Source organism: Calonectris borealis, chromosome 6, assembly GCF_964195595.1.
Source record: "Calonectris borealis chromosome 6, bCalBor7.hap1.2, whole genome shotgun sequence".
Lineage (NCBI taxonomy): Eukaryota > Metazoa > Chordata > Aves > Procellariiformes > Procellariidae > Calonectris > Calonectris borealis.
Window position 1 is genome coordinate 13833502 of NC_134317.1, and position 24890 is coordinate 13858391.

The window sequence follows — 24890 nt, forward strand, 5'->3', positions numbered from 1 at the left end:
TAGCAGGATAATAAAAATTTCATCTAACAGTGAAATGCCGCTATCTTGGCTGTGAAATATGGCAGTACATAATAATATATGCCGACAGCAGTGAGTAAACTGCCTTTTTCTCAGTTGAAATTTGACCAAGAGGCTTGCAGGTAGGAAGGCTTCTGCAAAACCAACTGGAAGATTTTTAATGACTCAGAATAATTGAGGGTCTGTTTCCATTTCTGCTGATATGGACAATAAGACCAAACGGGGAACCCCCTCCAGCATTTTGTTTCCCTCTCCAAACTATCAAGCATGAGAAGGATTGGTGGGACAGGAAGATGCACAGAGAGCTGGGGGTTAGGAACATGGTGGGTATGAAGAGCCTTGTAAGTGAGGATCAGGATCTGCAATTTGAAATGGTAAGGAAACAGGGTTCTCCTTACCGAGTAGGGAGTTGGGCTAGGAGAGACAGAGGGTTTTTGGACATGCTGTCATATGGCATGGGTTAGGGGTGAGGTTAGTCCCTGACACTGCCCTCTTGCTCCTGCATGTCCTCCGGTAAATTACTTTGTCTTTCACTCTCCCACCTGCAAAATACCCCCCGACGTAAAGTTCGCATTAACACGAAGCACAGGCCAGCCTACGAGACGGAGAGCACGGAGTTAAAACAATCAGCTGTCCTTCCTTTAAAAAACCAGAGACGTTAGAGGAACCTGAGCAGTGATTTCACACTCAGCCTGACTGCTGTCAGCCGGAGCTGCCAGGACATCCCCACGGCCCGACGCGAGGAGGCTTGCTTTTAAAACACATGGGCAGTTTGGGGTACAAGTCCCGGCAGAGCCGGTCCGGCGCTGGAGGTATCCCCGGGCCCCGCTGAAGTCGCGTTGCCGCCCGGGCGCGGGGCGCGGGGGCCGCACTGGGGGTGCAACCTGCCCACGCCGCCCACGCCGCCCACACCGCCCACGGCAGGGTTCGCCGTGTACATCCCCGCTCTCCCCGCGGCCCCGTCAAGCGCCGTTCCCGCGGCGAGGCCACCTCCCACCTCTGCCGGCTCCGCCCTTCCCCCGGGGGGCCCGTCCCTCCGCCCGGGGGCTGCCCCGGTCCGTGCGTGCCCGGGGGCCGGGGGTGGCGGCGGGGCGGGGCGGGGGAGGGCTCGGCCGGCTCCGGCGCCCCGGCCCGGCCAACCCGCGGCCGCCGGGGCTGAGCCATAAAAGCGCCGGGAGCCGGCGGGGCCGTGGCTCCAGCTGGCCGCAGCCGTGCCCGGCGCGCCTCGGGGTGGGCAGCCCGGCTGGCCCCCTCCTGCCGCCCGGCCTCCCCCAGCGACCGCGCCGGGCCCCCCCCCGCCCGCCGCCCCCAAGATGCTGTTTTGGCACACGCAGCCGGAGCACTACAACCAGCACTCGACCGGCAGCTACCTGCGGTGAGTCCCCGGGCAGCCCGAAACCCCCAGCGGCGCCCGGCGCCCTCGGCACGGGTGTTGGGTGGGAGGGAGGGGTCGTCCTCCATCCCCAGAGCCGCCCGCCCGCTGGGCTGCCCGGGCGGGACCTGGCGGCGGGACCCGGCGGAGCCGCGGCATCGCCTGGTCCCCCCATCGGGGAGGCCGGTGTCCCCGGAAAAGAACTCTTTCTGAGGAGTGTGGGCTCTTCTTTTTTCTTTTTCCCTTCTTTTTAGCGCCTGGTTAGACAACTATCGGCCGTCTTGCTTGATGGCTTTTGCCGGCTTCCCGCTTCTCAGGGGCTTAGGTAGTGCGGTTCAAAGGGAAAAGGTGCGACAGTTGCGGAGCGCTGTCAAAAGTCTCTGGAAAAAGTCTGTTGGCAAACTAAGAGGGCATCCAGTTTTCTCAGGAAGGGATTTCTTTTTCTTCTTTTGGGGACGATGGGTAAAAAGCTCCGAATTTCACTTTCTGAACTTGTCTAAACCAGCTTTTTCCTGCCTCCACACAGTCGCGTTTAATTAAATGTGCCTAATTTAAGCACAAGGGCTGCTAAACAATAGTCTGTAACATGTGTAGCACAAACCCGTATTTCCTCCCTCCAAAAGACAACAAAGCAGACAACTTTGGGAGTTTCCTTTCTGCTGGGTGCTTATGAATTTTATTTTTTTTCCTGAATATGTAAAGCTGAGTTCTCAGCTGGTGTCAATTGCTGCCGCTCTGCTGAAGTGCCATTTTGCTGAATTGCAGCAGTGGAGAACCTGGCTGTGGCTCAAGAGCCTTGCTTTCAAAATGTACCCCAAATAACCACTGTTGAGAGAACATCGAGTTTGTCCGGCGAAATGCTTCAAACACAGATAATGCTTCCCTTTCAAGGAGACACACAATCTTAACTATTCCTGCTCCCTAACGGTGTATTTGCAAAGGAATTTTTTTGACTGAATAATAATTTCCCATTATCAAATGATACAATACTGTGAGATTCTTGCTTTCTGGCAGCTTCCCTGTTTCTTCATACAAGGTGCTTCACATCCTTCCTCTATCCCAGAAAGTCTATTTTAACAACATGTATGTGGCAAAAGTCTTGTTCTCTCTTGCTTTGTGCCTGCAAACCTGATTAGTTGAGGACCGTGAGAATGGTAGTAGCAGATGAGCCTCAGCATTGGTACTTGTGCGTACGGTCTCTGTGTTAGAGAGCGTTTACAGTGCTCAGGTTGCTTCATTAACACTGTGGATTTGTAGCACCGGAGTGCTACAAGATCATCAAGTCTGGATCAGGCTCGAGCCCACAATTTAAATTCCTTGGAATTGGCCAGAAAACATATTAGATTATTTCTCCTGACTTGAATGCTAGCTGGGGGGATAAAGGATACCTGATCTGGCAGGAAGGCTGCTAGTATGGAAGTAAGCTGTCAGTGTTTTAGGAAGAAACTTCAGCTTTAGTGGGTATCTGCCACTGTGACCGTGGTGTTTTTGATCTGGGACTAAAAGCTCTAAAACCAGTTTTATGGCAGGAATGGCTTCAGGTGTTCCAGGGAAGGTCAGTTGAATAAAACCCTTGTTTCTTGTAGGGACCTCTAATTCTGGCCAACTTACTCTCCATGGGAATGTGTCAAGACATGCATTTCTAGAGGGGCATTCTTTTGCTGAGCTGTGCCTTTCTGAAGGCTCTCCATACCCACTTGTAGCGACTTTGCGGAGGAAGCTGAAATACTACAATCCTTGAAGTAGCTGTAGGAAAAGTTTGTATCAATTACACTTTGCAGAGATCAAAGGCTATGTGCATATCTGAGACATCTGTATAAATTCTGCCATACCTCAGTGGCATTTGTAGTTATAGCAAGACAATACTACAGAAAAATCCTCATAAATCTTCATTCATTTTTATGGAAACCCTGTATGTATTTCATTCTCTGTTCTGCCAGATGGCTGAACTGTCTCAAATAACTTTCTCCCTTCCCAGGTAAGTGGACTAACTCTTGGTTAAGACCAGAACTGTAAAGCTTTAGTGTAAAGATGAAACTTGGCAGAGTTTGAAGTGTTTCCACCTTTTTTTTTTTTTAGGATGGGAACTGTTGTAAAAGCCTGCTTTTTCCAAAACTTGATTTGCAACTCTTGAGTGAAGGGAGTTGAACAAATATTGTGATGTCTTATATACCTATAGCTTAGAAATTCTTATAAGCCTTGATCTGTTGTTCACAACCTTCTAAGTGCCAAACGCTTCTAATAAGGTGAAATATTTTAGAAGAGCTTCATCCAAAGCCACGGATACCACTGGCCATTAGTTCAAATGCTATAGGAATAAAAATGTGATTGACTTGTGTGGCTTCAGCAGGGCTTTAATATGGCGAAGCTTTCCAGAAACTAAATCATGTATTCCTCCAGGCTTAGTCTTCAGTGATCAGACAGCTGTTCTAGCAAGTGTAGGGGTGTTAAGAGCCTGATGTGAAATATGATATTTGAATTTTGACTTCCCCTTGCCTAAATTTCTCAACTGTTTCAGCTGAATAGGTGTACAATTTCCTCACCCTTAACTGTTAAACCTGGGCCAGATTTTGTGTGCTTTTTTTTTGCAGAACTGCAGAAGCTTTCAGGCTTCAGAGTTTTTGATCTGTTCTCATCTGTAAAGCAGCACGCATTCCAATAGCATGGTGCAGACGAGTGCGTTAAGTGCAAATGTTGGCATCCGGGGTGAGCGAGATGACTCTGTGGAGCCATATCAGATCCTGCGTGTGTGGAGCAACGCTATCTATTTCAGAAATCTACTGCAGGCATTTCTGTCACTTCATTACTGTAGTAAATCATCATCACTGAAGAAAAAAAAAATCCTCTCTATGACTGCAGTTAGGCAAGAGCTGTGATTATGTCAGTAATGCCAGTAAGCAAATGGGGCTGGATGCCTTCGAGTTGGTGATAATATGGTGGGGGTGGGGTTGGAAGAGAGAATGGAAACAGAGATGGGTGTTTCTTTTCTCCCGTCTGTATCTGAAGTGGCGCAGTTTGCTCTCTGGCTTTATTTTGCCATAAATAGGAGTACCTGTGTTTGAACCAGGTACTTCAGCAGTTTGCTATAAACTGCTACACCGTTTCACTGATGACCTAGGTAGCCTTCAAGGTTGTGGGTGCTATGAATGAACGCAGGGTGGATCATTAACTGAACAGGCAAGGAAAAAAATTCTTAATGGTCTTTCCATAGGGAGCATGCCTGTACACGTTGGCATGTTCCTGAACAGTTTTTCTTTAAAGCTTTTTGTGTATGGGATTACTGAGAGGAGCAGAACTGCAGCCTCTGCAATGGGAATCTCAAGTCTTCACACATCTGGAGGAAATGGAGGAGAAAAAAAATAATCACTTCTTATTCTGAACTGTCTCTGCGTTCAACATAATCCTCCTAATTTGGAAGGATAATGTCTTAAGTAGGTGGACACAATGATCAGAAATGTTAGCGACATGAGAAAGGGTAATGCGGTTCTTCAGTATCAGACATGCTAAGATAAGGATGCTTATTCCTGACATCTCATTTTGTACTGATCATTCTGTTGTGCTCTCAGCCTTGTTAATACCCGTTCTGCTTGGGGATTAGTGTGGGTTGGGATCAATTTGACACTAAGTCAGCAGGCAGGTCAGCATGAACATCTTGTAAAGCAGAACTGGGACTGTGCACAGGTCCTAGTGAAGCTGCTCCTGAGCACCTGTGTGTGCATTTATGAAGGTAGCCCCATGTTCTTTAAGAGCTATGTGATTCCTTGGGACCAGGTTTATTAGAGTGCAAGGAGATGTTATGAGTCAATTAATCCAGCAGTTCATGCCATCATTTACCTGAATGTCTCCTTTTTACACCAGAGCTGTGTCTGCTCCTCACCCTTGGCTGCTACTTGTAGACGTTTTACTAATCTGGCATTCAGCTGTGAAAATAAAGTGCCCTTTCTTGCGTTTTTTTTTTTTTTCTGGAAGGCTTTTGTCTGAGAACCCAAGAACTCTTAAACAAATGTATTTCCACAAGGATGAAGAACCGTTTTTTGATATTTTTTTTTCCTCATCAGGAAGACTGCTTAACTGAAAAGTAAATCTGATTTATGTTTTAAAAACATAAATTAATTCTCAGAAATATTCTATTTTGCTAATGCTGTGTTCTTTTGTGTCTAGCGCTGACATCCTAGAGGCAGAAGTTGCCTTGTTACATTATACAGGCCAAATTCTTTCTTTTTTTAGCTGTCATAACTCGGTGTTTCTCCACAGATCTCCATTATTTCGGAGCATGAGAATCAAGTGCAGATTGAGGTGAGAATATTCCGTGAAGTCATTGTAACTAAGGGTGTGTGAACTGTGTGTTGCAGAGATGTCCTTGCACTGCCGATCTTCAAGCAGGAAGAACCGCAGCTGTCTCCCGAGAATGATGCCAAACTGCCGCCCTTTCAGTACGTCCTCTGCACAGCCACCTCACCTGCTGTGAAACTGCACGAAGAAACCCTGACCTACCTCAACCAAGGTAGGGTTTGTACTACACTGAAGGAGGGCATAGTTCTTGGGAATGATTCATGAGAAAGAGATTGAATCCCATACTTGTGCCTTACCGGGAGGGCAGTGGGATGGGAAAAAGAGGGAAAGAGATGGGGAGGGGGATGGAGGAAAGGAGGAATATTTAATTTTTACATTTATATACCAGATTGTCGACTGATACAAAATAATGAAGTACCATTGATTTAACTGTTGACTTAAAGCAGCGTTATAGCATGCACAGTTCCCTGTGGCCATGGCTTGATCTCAGACGATTTAAACTGCAGCCTCCTACCTTCACCTTAAAAGGCCAGATTAATTAAGCAGATTTGGCAGACTTTGGGTTGGGGAGGGCTCTGAACATTGCAAGTCTCCAAGCGCTGCTGGAGGGCATTGCCAGAGGATGAGTTAGCGAGTATCCAAGGGCTCCTGGGTGGTCTGGGCAGAGTGTGACATCAGTCCCACGGGCTGGGTGATGTGGCTCTGCTCAGTCCCTAACTTGACACGTTGCTGGGGTTCAGTGCAGCAAGGTCCTCCATAACTGACCTCATAGGCTGACTTTTACTCCTGGCTAGACAAGCGCTGTGTGTTTCTCTAGGCTCTTTTTTCCCCCTTTGGCAGAATTTGTGCAGACACATCTGTGGGTGGAGTTTGGCTGTCACTTTGCAGCACCTCCTGCACGTGGGTCCTGGAGGGATCAGACTTCTCCAGGCACAGATTGTGCTAAAAGTTACTACATTTATTTTCTGCCAGGTTGTAAACAAGGGCATTGGCCTAGCAACAAGCTGAAGGCTGTCTGCCCTATGTTACTGAGATCCTCTCCTGCTTCAGGACACTGCCCCAGCTCTTCAAGCTTTGTTCACTAAGCATGAAGCTCACTCAGGTGCTGCTCTGGCTACGTTTCTCTCAATGTTTGTACAAAGCAGAGCTCTGACCTCCTTTGGACTCTGACCTCAGGTGTGTCTGGCTGCTGGATCTGTGTTGCTAACTGGTAGACCCATGGAGCCCCCCTAGGAAGATCAGCCAAGTGCTGCAGGCTCTATCTGAGGAGCCAGATGTTTCCTGTCACATAAGCTGGCACCGTGCTGTCTCGCAAATCTGGAGGTTCTTGAGACTTGTGACTGTCTTCCCGGTTTACCCATCCAAGTACAGCAGACCCCAGGAGGTGACATGGGGCATATCAAGGGTGAGATGGAGATGCATCTTCTGTGAAACTCTAAATTCTTTCCTGTTTCAGAGTAAAAGATTTTCTGCTGTGAAAAGCAGCTGATGGCCAAATATTTTCACGTACATGCGTACATACAAGTGGTGCCTACTTTTTTACCTTGGTAGGGCAAAAGTTAGACAACTCTTTACACGATACCATGATTTTTAAAAAACTGTGTGACTAGAGCAGTCTAGGTTTTTCTATGTAAAGTAAGACTGTTACTGCCTTTGCAGATAGACCATGTTCTGTTAGGCTTTCTCCTGCTCACTATCACAAGGAGTTGTCTCCTGCTCCATCTTGACACTCTGCCTGTTTCCTTGGCAGACCACCAGTTCTCGTATATCTTCTGCATCTGTCTTGCATCCCTCAAGGGGGAAGGTGGGATGTGTCCGTGCAGAATACACCCTGGAGAGCGTGAGGCTGGACAGGCCTGGAGGAACAAAGCAGGGATGAGGCTGGCAGGAGCTGTGCAGTGGGCCAGAGTTGGGAAGGTGCTGGGGGAAGGAGTGGACACTCCTTGGTGCTGTTGGCTTGCCACAGTGGATGGAAACAGCACCTTTTCCTAGAAGGTCTTTGGAATGATTGGTGATAAAAGATGGTGCATCTTCTGACAGTTGAATGGCTCACTGCTTTCTGTTCCTCTTGGCAGGAGGTTTGCATCTGCCTGCCACCTTCTCAGGAGCATCCTCACCTCATTTAAGCTCCCAAGCAATTAATCTTCCTTCTTGCACTGAGATGCTCTGGGTTTCTTGAAAAACCTCTTGAAATTCAAGACTCTCTGTAGATGGATTTTTTTTTTTTTCCCCCCCTTGAGATCTTGCAATGTACCTACTTTAACAGCCATTCTGCTCCACTCCAGCAGGTTGCTTCAGAGTCCACACCATTGGCTGCACTCTTGCTCCCAGCACTGACCCTTTCCGGTAGCAAGGGCAGGCCTTGACTGTAAATTTGTCTGACGTGTAGTCTACCTTGATACTAAGTCCCTTAGACCAAAATCCCTTGCCCGTGCTAGTTAGGAAAAAGGGACTGGAGTCTGCTCCCATGTGGATATGAGCTGCTGTGAGAAGGTTGTTCCTTGTGTGTTCATTGAAGGTAACTACAGATAGGGGGAGAAGAGGATGGTGGACACACCTTTCAACCACCTGTGGTCAGAGCTGGGGAGTCTAATTTCTGTTGGTGGGATATCAGTGAGGACATTGCCTGGGGTTAAAAAGAGATGAGGATTTGTCTTGCAATGCCAGGACAAAGAATCAATTTGAATTGGCGGGTTACCTCCCATTTCACTTAGAGATTTCTGTTTAGGAACTGCTACATAAAAGGGTATTCGGTCTTTTTCATGACATCTGTGTCAAAAGCATGTTCCTTCTGCTTTGACCTTCTGGAATGAAAAATAGGAGGTGTGTCTGTTTAAAGCAAAAATTAAAGTGCTTGAGTCAAACTTTCTTCTCCTTTCAGCAACACTTCTCTGTGGGAACCACTTTTGATTCTTGAGCTGTATAGTTTCCCAGCCAGTACCTGTTGTTTAGGTATTTTCCGATCCCTTCTCCAAAACCTGAGGAGGGTGCTGCAACTCTGACTTGCTCAACACAAGCCAGGGAATCCCACACTGATGTCAGCTGTCCTGCCTGCGCTAGAGCTAAGTGCAAGTTAAAGGCTCTGACAGAAAATTACTCCCATTAATAGAATTACGTTGCATGAGCCCGAGGAGGTATGTGAAGGGCACCTCGAGGCAGCCCAGGACTCGAGCCAGTACTCACGGCATGGCAGCAGAGCTGACTGACTCCAGAGCACGGTGACCCAGCTGCAGTGCCATAGCCATCTCATGAAGCAATTTAGACCATTCCCTACGCTTTATCGCCTTACGTGGAATGTAAGCAAAGGGACACCTCTTGCACCTTACTGTCTTTCTGTGCTTATCATGGTCTGGCCAAACACATAAAACTTCCCTTCTGCCTTGTATGCTTGAGTTTTGCGATGGATTACTTTAGCAAATGGGTAACTTCATCAATGGATGTCCCTCCACTCTGTCTGCGCTGGTGAGAGCTTCAGTCATAGCTGGCTCCTAGTAAGGCAGATACAAAGACACAGCGGCTGTCCCAGCTCCAACAAAGCAATTCGCATCCAGTGTGTGATTACTTACCCAAATTGTGCGGACTGGATTTGGGGTTTTCTACTTGCTGGGTGACTCTTGCCACCTGCTGTCCAAATGTTGCTTCCTGGCTTGAGCTCTTCACCACTCGGTAACTGACCTTTTGTCACCATGAAGCAGCTCTGCTCCCTGCCCTGAAACACTTGCTCCACATGTGACTGGTTCAATGGTGGTTGGTGAGTCGACCAGCTCAGGAGATAGTTTGTGCTCAGAACTGGATGGAAGAAAGATCAGGTCTGACAGAGTTATGGAGTGGGGAAAGCTGGAAGAACTGGGTAGCAAATTGAAAGCCAAGTTGCATAGCAGAGATGGAAGAGCAACTGGTGGAGAGATTCAGGTGAGATCTGAAAGGATTTCATATGGGCTAGGAAGAAGGCCTGTCCAGTGGCTGTGTTTGTGTACAAATGGGAGAGGGCTCCAGGCTTGTGTAGCATAATGACTTCTCATGAGCCTTGCTTCTTGCTGGACAGACCCAGAGAGATGGTCAGTAGCATTGAGGAGGAAAAGGTCTTTGGCCTGGGCACTCCACAAGGTGAAGCAGGAAGCTGAGAGGACACCTGAGCTGGAGACCACTGTTCTCAGCAAGGGCAGGAGAAGCATTTGTGAGGGAGCATAAGGGAGTGAGTTTAGCTGTTATGTTAAGTTGACTTGGGGACATTCAGTAGTGGCAGGCTCCCAAGCTTGTCTGCTCCAGTTTGAAACCATGAGTGCTCACTGGCTGCAGCTCTAGAACCAGCCTGTAAATGAAATAACTAGAGTCAAATCCTTAGCTTGGTTTCCAAAGACTGACTCATTACACTTGTCCTTCCCGATCTCTTCCCCCCCTGCCTTCCCACATTCCTTGGGAAACTGGAGCCAGAGCCCTTTTAGCCCAAATTGAACATAATTTTAGTTTGCTAATCCTTAGGGCAGTTCCTACATTAAGAGATCTTTACTGGACCTCAGGAGGATTACTCATCCAATGGGACAAAGTATAGACTTATTAGTATGGTGTCTTAAAACCACTCCACCTCCAGTCCATGAAACTGGTAAAGGTGCTGTGTCCTCACATTAGGAGCTGCTGCTGGCATCGCTCCTTTGGTCAGGGATCGCATCTGTCAACAGAGCTACACTGTCCAGAAGTCTGCAGCACAAACATCGCCTAACGTTTTTGGAACTAGCCCGCCTTTTAGCACTATTTCAGTGTCTCTTGTGGATAGGGATTTTCAGACAAACAATCAACCAGCAACCATATTACAAACCGCTGCTTTAGCAAGAGGGCTTGATGCAGTTGCATATTCCATGGTCTGCAGTCATATGGGGTGTGGTTTGACCATGGCTGGTTAAAACTAGTTTCAAACATGGACAGAAATGGGAGCAATGAAGGTGGTTCCAGAAATTGCGGCAGGAGGAATGTGGAGGAAACAAGCACTGTACAGTAGATCTGAATGCTAATAAATGTGAGGAAATAAAATCATTCCTTTAAAAAACAAACAAAAAAAAGCCAAAAAACACAAAAACCTGAAAGTCGTTGCCCAAGGGAATCGGCTTGTAGTGCCAGAACCACATGTGGACTGTGAGCTATTCAAGTCATGATTTTGTTTCATGACCAGCATTGGGTTGGCTTAGAGCCTCAGATCTGAATGACTCCAAATAGAGGGTGGTTAAAGTTGATGGCAGGGGGTCACTGAGAGCAGACTGTGTGACAAATCCAGCCCTGTCCCCCAGTGGTGCTCCAGAGTAACTGGCCGTCACCTGCCTGTAAAGTTTTCCTGGGCTCTGTTCAGCTCTCCAAATCTGCAGTATGTGACTTGTGGTTCTTGGCCATGTGAGGATTTTAGTATACAGCTGGTTAGGGTTAGGAAGGCTGGCCATCCCTGCTTTACTGTGTCTTCCAGGAGTCATCTTTATTGCCAGTCCTAGACAGTTCAGAAAACAAACAAGCCAAAAACCCAAACCATGAGAGAAAACCACTAACATCTGAGAAGACCTGTGATGATATTGGGAGCGTTGCTGTAGAGATGCATAAGCAACAGATGCCTTATGAAGCTAAAGATGGAGTTAATTTGAGTCGGGGTCACACCAAATGAAAGCCCCAAATTTCAGCCCTCAGGTGCAAAGGCATGTATCGAGGTTCAAGACACATGTGTGTAAACCGGTACACTTTAAACTGTGCTGTGTTTAAAATCTGCTGGGTGTTGTCCTGCCTCAGCTCACTGCAGACACGTCCTGGTTTCTCCTCCAAATAAAGGTGCAGAAAACACCAATGAGCAGCTAAGAGGACATCTTGAAGCTGATTGCTAATTGCTTGGGTAGTAGATGAAATTACTTGCAACAGAAGGCAAAAGAGAACCTTTGCCTCCCTTAAAAAGTCTAAAGTTAAAATTCGGTTGTCTAATCTTCTACAGCCAAAGAACCCAGTTTTAAAGATTGAGATTTACAGTAAATGAAAAAAGCTGTTTTGTATTGACGTTAACTCATACGTAATTGAGTTTTTATGGGGTCACAACTGTCTGAATGTTTGTAGTTTTCCTGGAACAATTCTTTATTTGCCTAAATGAAGCGTAGAGAAGGCTGAGTGACCAGCTCTGCCTGGGTGTGCTTCTGGTTTAATTATAGCTCTCTTTGTGGGGATATTTTTGCTTTGTCCCATGCTAAGAACTGCCTCTTTTCCTAACAACCACTGCCATTACTGACCAGGCCCTGGGTATTTCAAGGAGCTCTGTTGCTCGTGGCCGCTCTTGTGTGAACACGCGTTCCACCCTTGCCTGAGATCACAAGCACAGCAACTACTTTTTGTCGTTGAGACCGTGAATATCAGGTGCTCCCTGGTCGCTGCATACCTATGCATCCTTGATCCCTGATCGTTGTGGGGTGCCGTACTCTGTTCCTAGGTTTGGATGGCTTAAAAAATGGCTAACAAAGCTGGTTTGTCTTTCCCGTTTCTGACACTGGCTACTTGGTATTTTTGGTTCTTGTGGTGCACCTCTTCATCTTTGGAGAAGGAATTTGTCTCCTGCCTGACTTTGAAGACAGCTCTGAGTAGGTTTTGGTGTCTCAGCTGAAGCCATTAATTGTGCTAGCAGCAATTTCCCCATATGTTTGGCAGCTCTGTCTTCACTTGGCAGCCCAGGGTAAACAACCCCATCTCCAAACCACACCATCCCTAAGCTCACTATGAATCTTGCTTCAGATGACAGGGCACCTCTGCATAAGTAGAGCATCTGACTTCTGTTGTCCCTAGGAAGCTAGAATCTCAGTTGTCTTTTAACCAAGAGGCTGTTTTCTATTCTTTCTGTAATCCTTTCTTCTGTTGCTAACATCTGGATGAAATTCAAATGGGATTGTGAACTTGCTGGATTGTAGTCTGTGCACAACTCCTACTGGAACCCCCTAGACTGCATTTTGCTCTCCCACTTCCATAAATCTTCAATATCTGTGAAGGAAGGAAGTGCGCAGAAGTTCCCCTGAGTGTGGTGAGAAGTAAGAGAATATCTGTAAGATTTTTTCCTTGTATTCCATGTCACTTTTTTACTTTCCTCCATTATCCATATCTACTTTGAGATTCTTGTCATTATCATAGTGAAATTTTTGCCTGTGTTTTTACAACATTTGCTGTCTGTATCAATGTACCTATCAATCTGAGAAGATGTGGAAATTTTTCAATTAGCTTTCCCTAACTTGCAGTGTCCTAAAAGATCACATTTTAGGTAGCAATAAGAAGCTTGGGAAGCACTGTAGGTTTGACACAATTAGCTGTTTTTATAGGTGTAATGTAGGACACCCTCTTTCTAAAGAGGCTGGGAAAAAATGCCTTTTTTCCCTTTGCTTCCTACCAAGCATTTATTATGTGTTCCTGAAACTAGACAGCAAGTGCTTGAGCAGTGAGATACCTCCTGTTCTAGCTCGGTGCCACATTTGTGACCTGTGTTGGAGGTACAGTCTGCTTTGATGGGACGGTTGTCAATCACATCTTCTCCCCTGCTCTGTGGTAGGTACTAACTGAGTAGCCAGGTGCAGGCGTAGGACTTGCTTTCTCCCAGTTTCTTACTGCGGAAACGTGGTGAAGGAAGCGACTTACCTGAGGGCACCTGAGGGAGCTGCTGAGTGGGGTCAGGAGTTGTACTCAGCTCTTCTGCATCCCTCTTCAGCACCCTCGCCTGGGACCATTCTTCTTAGTTATCTGAAACTCAAGTAAATATTACACACAAAGCTACTCTTCAGAGCTATAAAACCTGTTGTCCAAATTGACTTAGAACAGGTTGAAACCAGAAAAAGCCTGTATTTTTTACTTGCACAGAGGGGGCTGAGGTTTTCTGAGCTGGACAGATGTGACTAAGATAGTCCTGGGTGTTTTCAAGTACATGCTAGAAAAGTGGAAATACAGGAAGAAATTTTTTTCACAGGGCAGATATTTTTTCAGCTTTCCATCAGAAGTCCATAATTTCTTCATAATTAATTTGTATTAAAAATCAAAGTTCATACCATGGCTTAGATTAGGCGGGGTCCAACAAAGTGGACGAGGTCCGTGCAAGAGAAGCCCAAGTGCACACAGCAACTGGGAGTGTTTCTGTGCCTACTGGCTGGTTTTGTGCCCTTGATTCAAAGTTAGACTGTAGTCTTGGAGGAATTAAATGTACATCCCTTTCTTTTGAGTGGAAACCACTGTAAATGAGGAGTGTTTCTGTTAGTGCCTGTTAGCTATGAAGTGTCACCACTGTAAAATAGACCATCTTCAAAAGTCTGGGAAGAGTAGGGCTCAGCCAAATGTTCATATAGTAAATGAGCACTGAAATTTTCCTCCAGCAAACTTGGCTCTGAGGCATGTGTTTGGCTTTCCCACAAGAAAGAGGTAGGGAAAGAGAAAGAAGGGGACAAAGAAACCCCCTCGAGTTGGGGGAGGGTTGTAAAAGGAGGAAAAACATAGGAAGAGACACAATGACAGTGTAGCTCTATGGTACGGTAGTAGAATTAGTGGTTGAATTGGTCTGCTGTGTTCCTGTAGTCTTGCTACCCTGGTGGTGGTGACAAGTAGGGCAGGCATCCTCAGGATTGGACTCAGATGGGTACCGAAACACAGTGGAGCTAAGGTAGCTTTGTTGCAAAAAGGAACAGTCAGGAGGCAGGTGAAGGGCAAGACTGCGAATACTAAAGCAAGGCATGTGTAAATTGTCGTTCTTATTGCCACAATATAAGCAAGTTCAGAAGGAGATCGTACAAAAGAGGAGTTTGTGAGCATTGGTCATGACTGGGCAGCTTGATACGGATACGGTCTGGACACTGAATACCAGAATCTGGGAAGTTATGGCCAGGAAAGGGCAGGCTGTATCCACCCTGCTCCATGCTTGGGCGCTTATAACTGCGTGCTGCGTTGAAGATGAGGTGTGGGGCAAGATGGGCTGCTGTGTCAGGATGACTCTTGTGTTCCTTTTGCATTTCCCGGCCCACAGTTGGTCCTCCTTTGCAGGATTTCCATCTTCCTAGCATAGCGGGAGCTTTCAGGGTGGCCTATTGTGTAGCTGGTGAATTCATAATATCCACTGGGTAAACATCTCCTACAGCATCTTGTCAAATGAGGCTGCAGTAAGCAACTGCAGAACATCCACTGCCACTTGTGGCCTGGGGAGGGAGGATTCTGCCCTTGCTCCTTGTCCTGCAGAGTGTCCACGCACGGGACACTTCAGCAAGTCTTATGCTAAGTTTTATTTTGCTTTTGTCTGGCTATAAAGGTGTGGGCAATCAAGCATGCAAGTTCAGATGCCAGACCTGTCACTCTTGCCTGTTTACCCCGGGGGTTCATTAATCTTTCTCGTCAGAAAAATCTCTGCGTCTGCCTGATGCCCTGTATAGTTGCATTTGGCTGTTTCAAAGGTGATCCTCCTGCCTGCTGGCTGTGCTTTGGTTTAGGTGGATAAATGCTTTCTTTTTTTCCCCTCCCCCTCCTTCTGCATGCTGCATTCGACTGTCAGCATTCCTTTGCCTTTATCTGTGCGCTATTTAGGATGTCCATATAAAGTTGCTAAATGGAATTTTTATTGGCCGGCTTGGCTTAATAATCAAACAGTTTCCAGGCTGGTTCTGTCCAGTGCTGTGTGGATCCATTCTGAGAAAGAGGACTTGCAGTTGTTTTTTTTCTTTCCACTGACTTTTGTTAGGGATATTGCTTAGTATAAGGTTAGGGTTTAATTAATTGCTGGAAAGACAAGCAGACTGGCTAGATTAAGTAAGGCCTGAGTCATATTGGTCTGCAACATCAGCATTCTAATTGGAAATTAGTGTATCGTATCGGTATATCGTGCAGAAAACCACAAAATGCGTAGTGCAAGTGGCCCTTGAAACGTAACACCGTTACAAAAAAAGGCAAGCAGGATATTGTGGTTGTGTAGCAAATAATCTTTGAACAAAATGTAACTTTGAGCTTGAAATAATGATAATCTTCTATAATCAGAAGTTGCCTAGAATTCCTGATGGCTGACTAAATTCCAGCACTGGAAATCAGCTAAACTGTTACAGCTTGTACCTTCTGAGCCTGTGAAAGCGTTCCCACGTTGAACTAAATTATTTTTCAGCCATAGCAAATTGTTGACTTTCAGTTCTTTTGTCCCCAAACTAAGTGGTTATGCCTGCATTTAATGTGCGCTAATTACCAAAGACAATAAAAGTTTAAAAAGTAAACAGTCTGTAAATCCTCTTTAAGGTAGATGCAATTGCTTTATGAATCAGCAGGCAGGAACTCTCTGGACCTGGGTGGTTACTACTTTGCTGGATACTACTCTTGTTTGTAAAGCAGAGTTGCTCAAACTCTAGCCTAGGAGGAGATTGCATAAATTTGCTGTTGCTCAGGGAATGTCTGTTCAAAATACAAATTACAGTGTATCATCACCCGCCCCGGTTTTTATTGGTGCCCCTGAAGCTTTCAGTGAAGCTGGGAGACAAATTGCATCTCAGGAATTTAATGTGGTTTTCCAAATATTTATTACCGTTCTGTTCCCTGCCTGAGGTAGGGAAGAAGGGCTGTGGCAAGCTCCGTGTGAGGGGAGCACCGGGTCGCGCGGGCAGGCAGGAGGCTGCTTTGGCCTCAGCTATACTGGGGGTTTGCTTGCAAAATGTATTCTGCATTTCAAGTAGTGATAGAGATGCTTTAGGTGCCCTTGTATGGATGTGTCCAGTCTTACAACATGACCAGAGGCCAGGCTGGTCACCAACTTTGAAGCTATCCTGAACCTGTGTTGCCTGTGGTGGTGCAGCTATGGCCAATGTTGAGAGCATGGAAGGAAAAGGGTTTCAGCAAGTTGCTGGCCTTTAGCACTGGGTTTAAGACTAACGTTCAGCAATGTTGAATATCATCCTGGTGAAGGGGGACTGCTGTGAAACTGCCATCGCTGCTCTCCATTGTCACAGATGTTTTCTTCAGGCTCTTGCTTCCATCTGAGCCCTGTGGATGTTACACCCTTCTCAGCTGAGGACCAGATACTGCCCTGGTCAAGTTCAGACCATTCAATCACATCATTGCAGAGTCTCAGCGTTGGTACCCTCTCCCCCTGTCTCCAGCTTTACCACCAAGCGTTGCCTTGGAAAGATGTAGTCTAACCTGTATTAATCTGTACTTCCATCCGAGACAGATGGAAAAACTCAGTATAGGGGAACTTTCTATCTTTCAGCTGTAGGTTTTGGGCTTAGCTAGTTGCAGTCTGTCTTGGGAACTGGGAATACAGTTTGTTTTAATCACTTGCAGCCACATTTCTTTACGGATTTAGGCACCTGAGTAAGAGTGATCTGTTACTGATTTAGTTTTAGCAGAAAATTGCGGTCTATGCCTGCTAGTGCTGATGAGTCAGCGATGCAGGATTCATAGATGATCTGTGTACCAGAGCCTTGAGTGACTTCTTCACTCTCTTTGACGCCAGGGGGAGTTCAGCTTTCTTCAGGTTAGGTCGCTATTATTGGCTTTATTTTACAAAAGGATCCTGTTTTCCAGCTGAATCCAAGTACCGATTCTTTAGTTTCGTTTTTTTTTCCCTGCAACTGCTCTAATTGCAGGGCTGAGATTGTAGTTCACCATTTCAGGAGTTTTGCTGGTAGTGATGGTGGAAAACATAGGGTAAACAAGGTTTGGAAGGTATTTTTCAAGGAAAAAATATAATCCAAGGAGTTTGGTGCTATAAAAGTACAAGCATCTGAAACCTGTCCATGCTATACCAATAAATTATGGGTACCACTAGCCACAAAGCAATATATTTGCTGGAATAAGGGAGAATGAATTTTTCAAAATCAATACCAAAACATTTATATAAAGGAATTGTGAGGAATTAGGACCGAATTCTTACTGATAGAGTTCCACAGAGAGGGAAATAAACTGCGTGTTTGTGAAGCTTTGCTGGGAGCAGTCTTGTTTTGGTAATAGTTCTGCGTAGTAACTGGAGTTAAACATTCAGAGGTCAAGGGGAAAGCAGTTAGCATAAAATACCATCTTGATTGAGGTTTTTCATGGCGTAAACTGAGTTCCAGGGCTTACATCAGATGACCCATATATCTTTCATCAAAGCATTTTATTTCCTCTTTGGCTTTCCATTTAATATTAACTCTGTCTCCACTACCGTTTCTTTTTTACCAGTGGGCAGAATCTATTTCTAACTCCATCCAAGCTGAATCACTCCTGTCAGGAGGAGATGTGCGGTGCCTGCTGTCTGCCAGGTTGCAGTGGTGTTCCTATCCCGTGCAAGTGGTTGGAAGACACATGCTGCTGAGTTTTTGAGTGCTTGATGCTAGTTAGAAGGGAACATGGCTGATGTTTTTATGCCCATTATTTTCTTTTGTCTCATTGGAACTACAAATAAGCAGATCAGGCTGACCAAAGAGTAGGAGTGTATCAGTGCATAAAGGTGTCCCAAAAACCTGCTCGTTCCTGAGATACTCACTGAACGGCTGGCAGTGCTTCTGGTTCTACCATTGCTTTCCTTTATAGCACAGCTCATGCCATGTAATTTCTCTGTCCCTGTTACCTCATCTGAGTACAGTCATAGATGTATTTTAATGTCTCTTGGACGCTCATGGTCTCAAATACTAAATTAATTTTCTGTAATGATTAATTAGCCTCATATTTGCATGGGAATGAACTGTAAGTGCAAGAGATGCTTGGCTGTGTAAATTTGTTTGAGGCAATGAACTGTGTCACTCTATAGCTGGTGAAATCTATCACTGAACGGAGCCATCAAGCAGCCAAGTACCTCATACAACATAAATACACATGTACAACATATACGCAGATACAACATAGAAAACCAATTTTGTGAACCTGAGCCTCATCTTTTTTATGCTAATGCAACAATATTGTTTATGTAGGGAGATGTGTAATCTCTCTAAAAATTGCCAAGTAAACAATATTAACGTGTACCAGTGGGAACATCAGAAAGTCGCTTGAGTTAAAGTGTGGAAGACCTCAATTTCAGGACTGTGGCTTACAAAATCTACTTTTATTGTCCGGCAATCTTCAAAGGAAGGTCACGTGTTATTTAGGTTAGTTAGGTATGCGCAAAGAGATGGGTTAAGGTCTATGCATGTTTCCAGTGCTTAATTTGGTACTTCATATGGTTTATTCTCCCCTCTCCCCATGCCCTGAGCCACTTGCTGGCTTCAAGGGTCATTTCCTGTTTGCAGAACTCCTGTTGACATCAGCAGGAGTGTTGTGCAAACATTTGGGGCTTCAATATGGCCTCTCTTGTCCTTTTTTTTTTTTTTCTGCCAGCCAGCTGAATAAGCACAATTATCCCTGTGCTCTAGTGATACAGTCCGTACTCACGTGGGCAATCGGAAATGCTGGAATTCCCAAAGGGAATCTGCCTGAAATGCGGTGCCCTCCTGACACATCTGCTGTCATAAGTCTTCTATTTCTAGATCCAGATCCAGAAATGTAGCATTTTTTGTCTCTGCTGGTAACAACTGCTTAGAGGGAGGTATGTCTGTTTTGCAGTTTTCTGGAGGTCTAGTTCTGAGGAGATACTGGTTGAGCCAGAAAACCCAAACTGATCTCCTTCTTGGTGCCTGCCTTGTCGTAGTTGCACTTTTTTTCAGTAAAAGGGAGGATAGCAAGATGAACAAGAAAAACTAGCTATAAGGTATACATACACTCCATGAATCCTAATGATCCTGTCCTGCTTCTGTACCAGCTGTAGGTTTATTGTACAGAGTTGGTCCTATGCAATGAGCTTTTGAGCTGTCTTAGCCATTTGTTCTTAAGGTATTGGGACATCAGTCTCCTTTGTCTACTGTCAGCCTTGGAGGGAGATGTTATTTCATAAACCAGTTCGCTAAATTCTACTGAACTGGCTAAATTCCTTATGCTGAGGGTGGTGGTGGGGTGCTGGAGTATGAATTCCCTTCCTGGAACTGGTCCTTGCACATCCTGTAATACCCATTGCTGCTTCCACACGCATGTCTGAAGGAGTATTTATGCCCTGGGCAGTCATGTTCAAGGCTTTATGGAACAAATCTTGTATTTCTGGTTCACCAAAACACCTTACAGACCCGACTGCTCTCTGGAGAAGGAGAGATTTCGCCCAAGTTGCTATCCTCTGCGGAATAGTGCCTAGACTTGTTGTGCCAGCAGCTCTTCACACAACCAGTGCTTCAGCAGAAGGGACAGATGAAGGCAGTGCTATTACAGCCACGGACACGGGGGGACAACTGCCTCGAACACCTTGGTGACTTTCTGAAGGGTGACCAGAAAACTGTAGCAGCCCTGGGAGACAGACTGTGATCGATGCCCTAACTGAGAGCTTTTAGCTGCCAAAAGACAAACCTTCACCTCAGATTTCTGCTGTACTTTAGTGCCTACTCGATTACTGGGGGCAAATGCATTATGTTACCAAAAATGAGCTTTCCCTGATCAAACGTATGCTTTATTAGCCACGTAAATGCCAGCATGACTCTCTCATTGCTACAACATATTAAACACCTTGGAAATGTTTCCTTAAACTCTAGGTCAGTCTTATGAAATCCGTCTACTTGAGAATAGGAAATTGGGAGAGTTTCAAGATTTAAACACAAAATATGTAAAGGTAAGGAGAAATATAGATTTCTTTTCTTCCTGCTACTACATACAGCCTCTAATGAAGGGCCTGACCTTGCTCACACTGAGACAATGGAAAATACTTTGCCATTGTTTTTAGTGGGAGCAGGGCTGATGGAGTTGTTGAGTGCTAGTTTCACGGGACTATGCAGCTTGGCTTTACAGGGCTTCAGGGGAACCTTTATTCTGTTTGTGATCATGACCCTAGAGTTTCACTGTGAATATTGGGTTCAGGGGAATCCCAAAGTTCAGAGGTGAACATGGTCAAAACTGCTGAGAGGCAGACTTGTCTCCCTTCTTAACCCCAGCAACATGCCTGGGTTGTTACATATCAAATGGAGGACCCCGGTGTTTACATCGTTCTGCCATGCAGATTCTGCATAGCTCCAGTTTACTTTGGTAATGGGCATGATTATGAACATACAGAACTTGGTGGTTTGGTTCTGGGGATTTTTTTGTTGTTTCCCACCTCCCAAAACAGTTCAAATTCAAGAACTTGGGTCCGGATCTTGGTTCCAACCTTCCAACCTTGGATCCGGATCCAACCTTCAAGCTTTCCTCTCCCAAATTCTTGGCTGTTCTGCCTCAGGATTTCTTTTGAGAAGTGGGGACTCGTTGCAAAATTTGAATTCTAATCTGGATTTCAGATGTTGTCCAAGTTTAGGCAGTTCCCTGTTTGTCTTTTGGCCCATTTCAGGAGGCATGTGGATTGGGATTCCAATTTTGCAGGCATTCCCACTGTGGCTTGCATGCTTCTTAGAGTCAGGGTTTGATTTGGGCATTTCTCAGGTTCATTGGCAAAAAATGCTCACTCCCGTTTGATACAGAAGTCCCCAGCAGGAGCATGGACTTGAGAAACTGGGAAGTAAGGAGTCATTGACTCATGCTAGCATAGCACTCTCAATATACAAAAGGATATATTAGTTAGGGGTACTTTGGACTTGTCTGCCCTGGGGATTGCTCTTATTCCAGCCTTTTTTCTCCCAGGTGAGCTGGCTTTCACATTTGCTAGTCAGAGTGGGATATACTGGGGTTGGGGCATGGTACAGACACATTACATGTTACCCCCATGTGAGCCATTTTGGGTGTGGAGGCAGTATAGTGATGTTTACATGACATGACCTAAGATTAGGTGGGCATTGCTATAGTGCTTCCAGACCGAATCCCAGAAAGCTGTACAGAGCTGCATTACGCAGCGTAGACATGTGAAGGGGAAAGTGTGTTGCTCGCTCACTCAGGGGTCCCTTAGGAATTTCATAAACATGGTGATGGGTCTCTTAAGTGGACCCTCTGCTCTCCTCACGAATGAGGGTGAGAAACATAACAGATCAGCTTTTGCTTCTACGCTGGAAAACCAAAGTCATCTCAAGAGAAGGGCCTTTGGATCACGTTGTTCATCTTGCCATCTTTTCTTAACAGAGCATTATTCGTGTAGTTTTCCATGATCGACGCCTGCAGTACACAGAGCATCAGCAGCTCGAGGGCTGGAGGTGGAGTCGGCCTGGGGACCGCATCCTTGATATAGGTGAGACTATTTCATTATGGTTCCTGTGCAGTGTTTGGAAACGAGGTGCTGAATGATGTATGGCGTGTTTGCATGTGTGTTTAGGTTTTTTATATCCTACTCTCCTAGGAATCCTGTATGTCTTTGGGTGGGAAGGAGATCTAGCACTATAGGTCCCAAATAGATACATCATTGGTGGCTTGGCTTTTCACATGCATCTTGCAATTGTATGGAAATGCTTTCTCTTCTTCAATTTAATATTTTTAAAATTTTAGGGGTTTTCTTCTACAGATATTCCACTGTCAGTTGGTATCTTGGATCCCAGGGCCAGCCCAACCCAGTTGAACACTGTTGAATTTCTGTGGGATCCATCAAAGAGAGCCTCAGCATTCATTCAGGTAAGAAAGAAGTGATATTCCTGTGGTAAATACAGTGGTGAGATCTTATGAAGACCTGGAGAGTTAAAGTAGCCAGGACATGAAGAAGAGATAATCATAATATACAAACTCAAGCGACAATCATGTATAATTAATTTGTAGGATACTTGCTAAACCAACTTGCTAGCTACTTGCTAGCTTTGGAGTATTATCTGCTACAGCTAGGATTTTCTTTTTTTTTAAAAAAAAAGGATGTTGCTTTCTAAGCATGGGTTTTGTCTGGAGGAAACTGTTCACAACCTGTTAGTTTTGCTTGCTTTCCTCTTTCATGAGTGTTTCTCATCCCAAACGCCAACGGTCTGTTTTTAATCTGTATGTGGGATTTACTTAAGTCAAAGGATGCTTTTTGTGATGCCCTGTTTCTCTCCGGGCTCCTTGTTCTTCTAATTGTTTTGTCCTGAGGAACGTTTTGAACTCTTCTGCCTCTCTTAATTTCTCGGCAGGAGCCAAAACCTCGTGTTCAGGCACCCTGCAAGTTCAGGGAGTCGGAAATTCAGATTTGCACAGCTTCCAACTGTCTCCAGAGATGAGCACAGTTTTTGTTTTGCCAGGTACATTGCATCAGCACAGAATTTACTCCACGGAAACATGGAGGAGAGAAAGGGGTGCCCTTCCGGGTGCAAATCGACACCTTTAAGCAGAATGAAAATGGTGAATACACAGAACACTTGCATTCTGCAAGCTGCCAGATCAAAGTGTTCAAGGTATGAGGTGGTTTTAGCTTTGTCATCGACTGGATTAGATGAAGACACAGGAACACGCACAGTTTTTAAATTGTGTAGGAGTGATGCAAATAGGGGGGTAAAAGAACAGACTTTTAACTGGTGATGCTTAAGATCTTAAACAGGACTCTTGCACACAAAGTGACATAAGCCCTGAGCTGCTACACAGCAATTCCAGTTAAATTCAAATGACCCAAGTGCTGCACCAAGACTTATGCCGGTCCGTTGTGCCTTGAACACTGTATAAATACTGAGATCTGTGCTGTGTGGAAATAATAATAATAATAATGATGATAATAAAAAATCCCCCAACAACTCAAAGCTTGACTGGTTGGAATGAAAACCCATTGGAGAGGCATCATTGCACAAAATAAATTTCTGTGGAATATAGACAAGTAGTCTCTAGAAGGCATTGCCCCTCATTAGTTTGTGTCCTGAAGATGATGTGTATTGCAAACTATACAAAATGTGGTCCAGTTTCTTGGGAATATTGAGGCTACTGGTTTAAGTCATTTTGAGTCAACATAATTACATTGATGATATTCAGGGTATCTACGGTATTTTGGTGCTCCTAGGCAATCAAGACAGTATGGGCATCTCCAGTTTCCTTGATTTAATCCTCTGTGAACAGTGAGAGTGTAACTTGGAGATCTTAAATACCCGTTGCTGGTTGCAGCAGAGTTCCTCTCCATGCTACCTGGAGGAGAGAAAGATCATTCTGTTCATCTCTGAAGCTCCTAATTTGGGCATGGCAGTCCTGTAGTCACTTAACAACAAGCTTTTCATAAGCCTATTTTCTCAAAGGATCTGCTGCTCCAGCCTTGCTCCTATAAGCAGTGTCTTTCTTGTTCCTGGAGAGATGGTACAAATACCAGTCGATGTGCATAACGCGTCGGGCTCATGGTCTGAAATAGTTGGTATCAAATCTCAGGACTGTGGTCAGCCTATTTTGGAATTGCAATATGTATTAATGGGGGATGTTATAGATACAGTAGAGGTGCTTGACTAATTTTTTTGTCTAGAAAATGCAGATCTGATCTTGTTCTATATGTAGAGTCCCCATAAATCTTAAGGAGACTTTTGTGAACAGATTAGAAAAAAAATCTTTTGGCCTCTGTCTCCAAACTTGTAATGCTTGGCATAAGGGAAAGCTTGTGCTTGTGCTTATAGCCTAAAGGAGCAGACAGAAAACAGAAGACTGACAGGGAAAAAATGGAGAAGAAGACCACCCAAGAGAAGGAGAAGTATCAGCCTTCCTATGAGACAACTATTCTCACAGAGGTAAAGCATTTTAGACACGGGTCATACTACTTCAGCATGTTGGGAGATAGATTTGAGAGAAAATGCAGTCTAACTGAGCCTTGGAGATTGTCTTGTGGAGACACATATGCCCAGATCTGACTGAAATTGAGGCCTGAGTGGAATTACAAAATGTCTCTCACTGTTGAAGTTTATAAAAGATGCCAAAGTCTCTTATGTTTCAGGGTATAAACCAACCCTTAACAGCCTAGCTTTAAAAGAAGTGTTTTCTCTGTCTTCTGCTGTGCTCCCGGGCACTTGTCATGGCACTTAGATGCCACTTGTACGAGGTACTTTCTTCAGAACTGTCTGGCAAAAGCTCATGTTGGAGATGGGGCACTTGAACAGATGAATAGGCTGTCAGATTAAATTATTAATCTGTTTTTCTGTGAATGTGCCTATGAGGCTACTATTACATATTAGATCTCAGAAGATTCTGGCTTGTACTCTAGGAATACCTTGAATGTCTTACATTCTGATGCAGCTGGTGTAGAGATGTATGTGTTTCTACCCCTCCCTGCCATTACTAAGATGTATATATAAGCTTACCCCAGGCTGCAGAATTACTAAGCAACAGGACTCAAGACAGTAGTTTAAAAGTGCTGTTCTGTCTCCCTTTGGGA

The 24890-nt window shown here is 45.2% G+C and overlaps 1 protein-coding gene across 2 annotated transcripts in view; it reads left to right on the forward strand.

The window, feature by feature from the left end:
- The first annotated feature begins 1215 nt into the window (after window positions 1-1215).
- Window positions 1216-24890, forward strand: part of TFCP2L1 (transcription factor CP2 like 1) — a 34750-nt gene continuing 11075 nt past the window's right edge. The window contains exons 1-7 of one of the 2 annotated variants that reach the window (XM_075152888.1): window positions 1216-1393; window positions 5743-5894; window positions 20218-20294; window positions 21725-21830; window positions 22101-22207; window positions 22798-22950; window positions 24139-24249. In XM_075152888.1, coding sequence (XP_075008989.1) covers window positions 1332-1393; window positions 5743-5894; window positions 20218-20294; window positions 21725-21830; window positions 22101-22207; window positions 22798-22950; window positions 24139-24249 — 768 coding nt within the window. In that variant the 5' untranslated portion in view covers window positions 1216-1331. The remainder of the gene's footprint in view (window positions 1394-5742; window positions 5895-20217; window positions 20295-21724; window positions 21831-22100; window positions 22208-22797; window positions 22951-24138; window positions 24250-24890) is intronic. The other variant, XM_075152889.1, reaches the window with a different exon arrangement.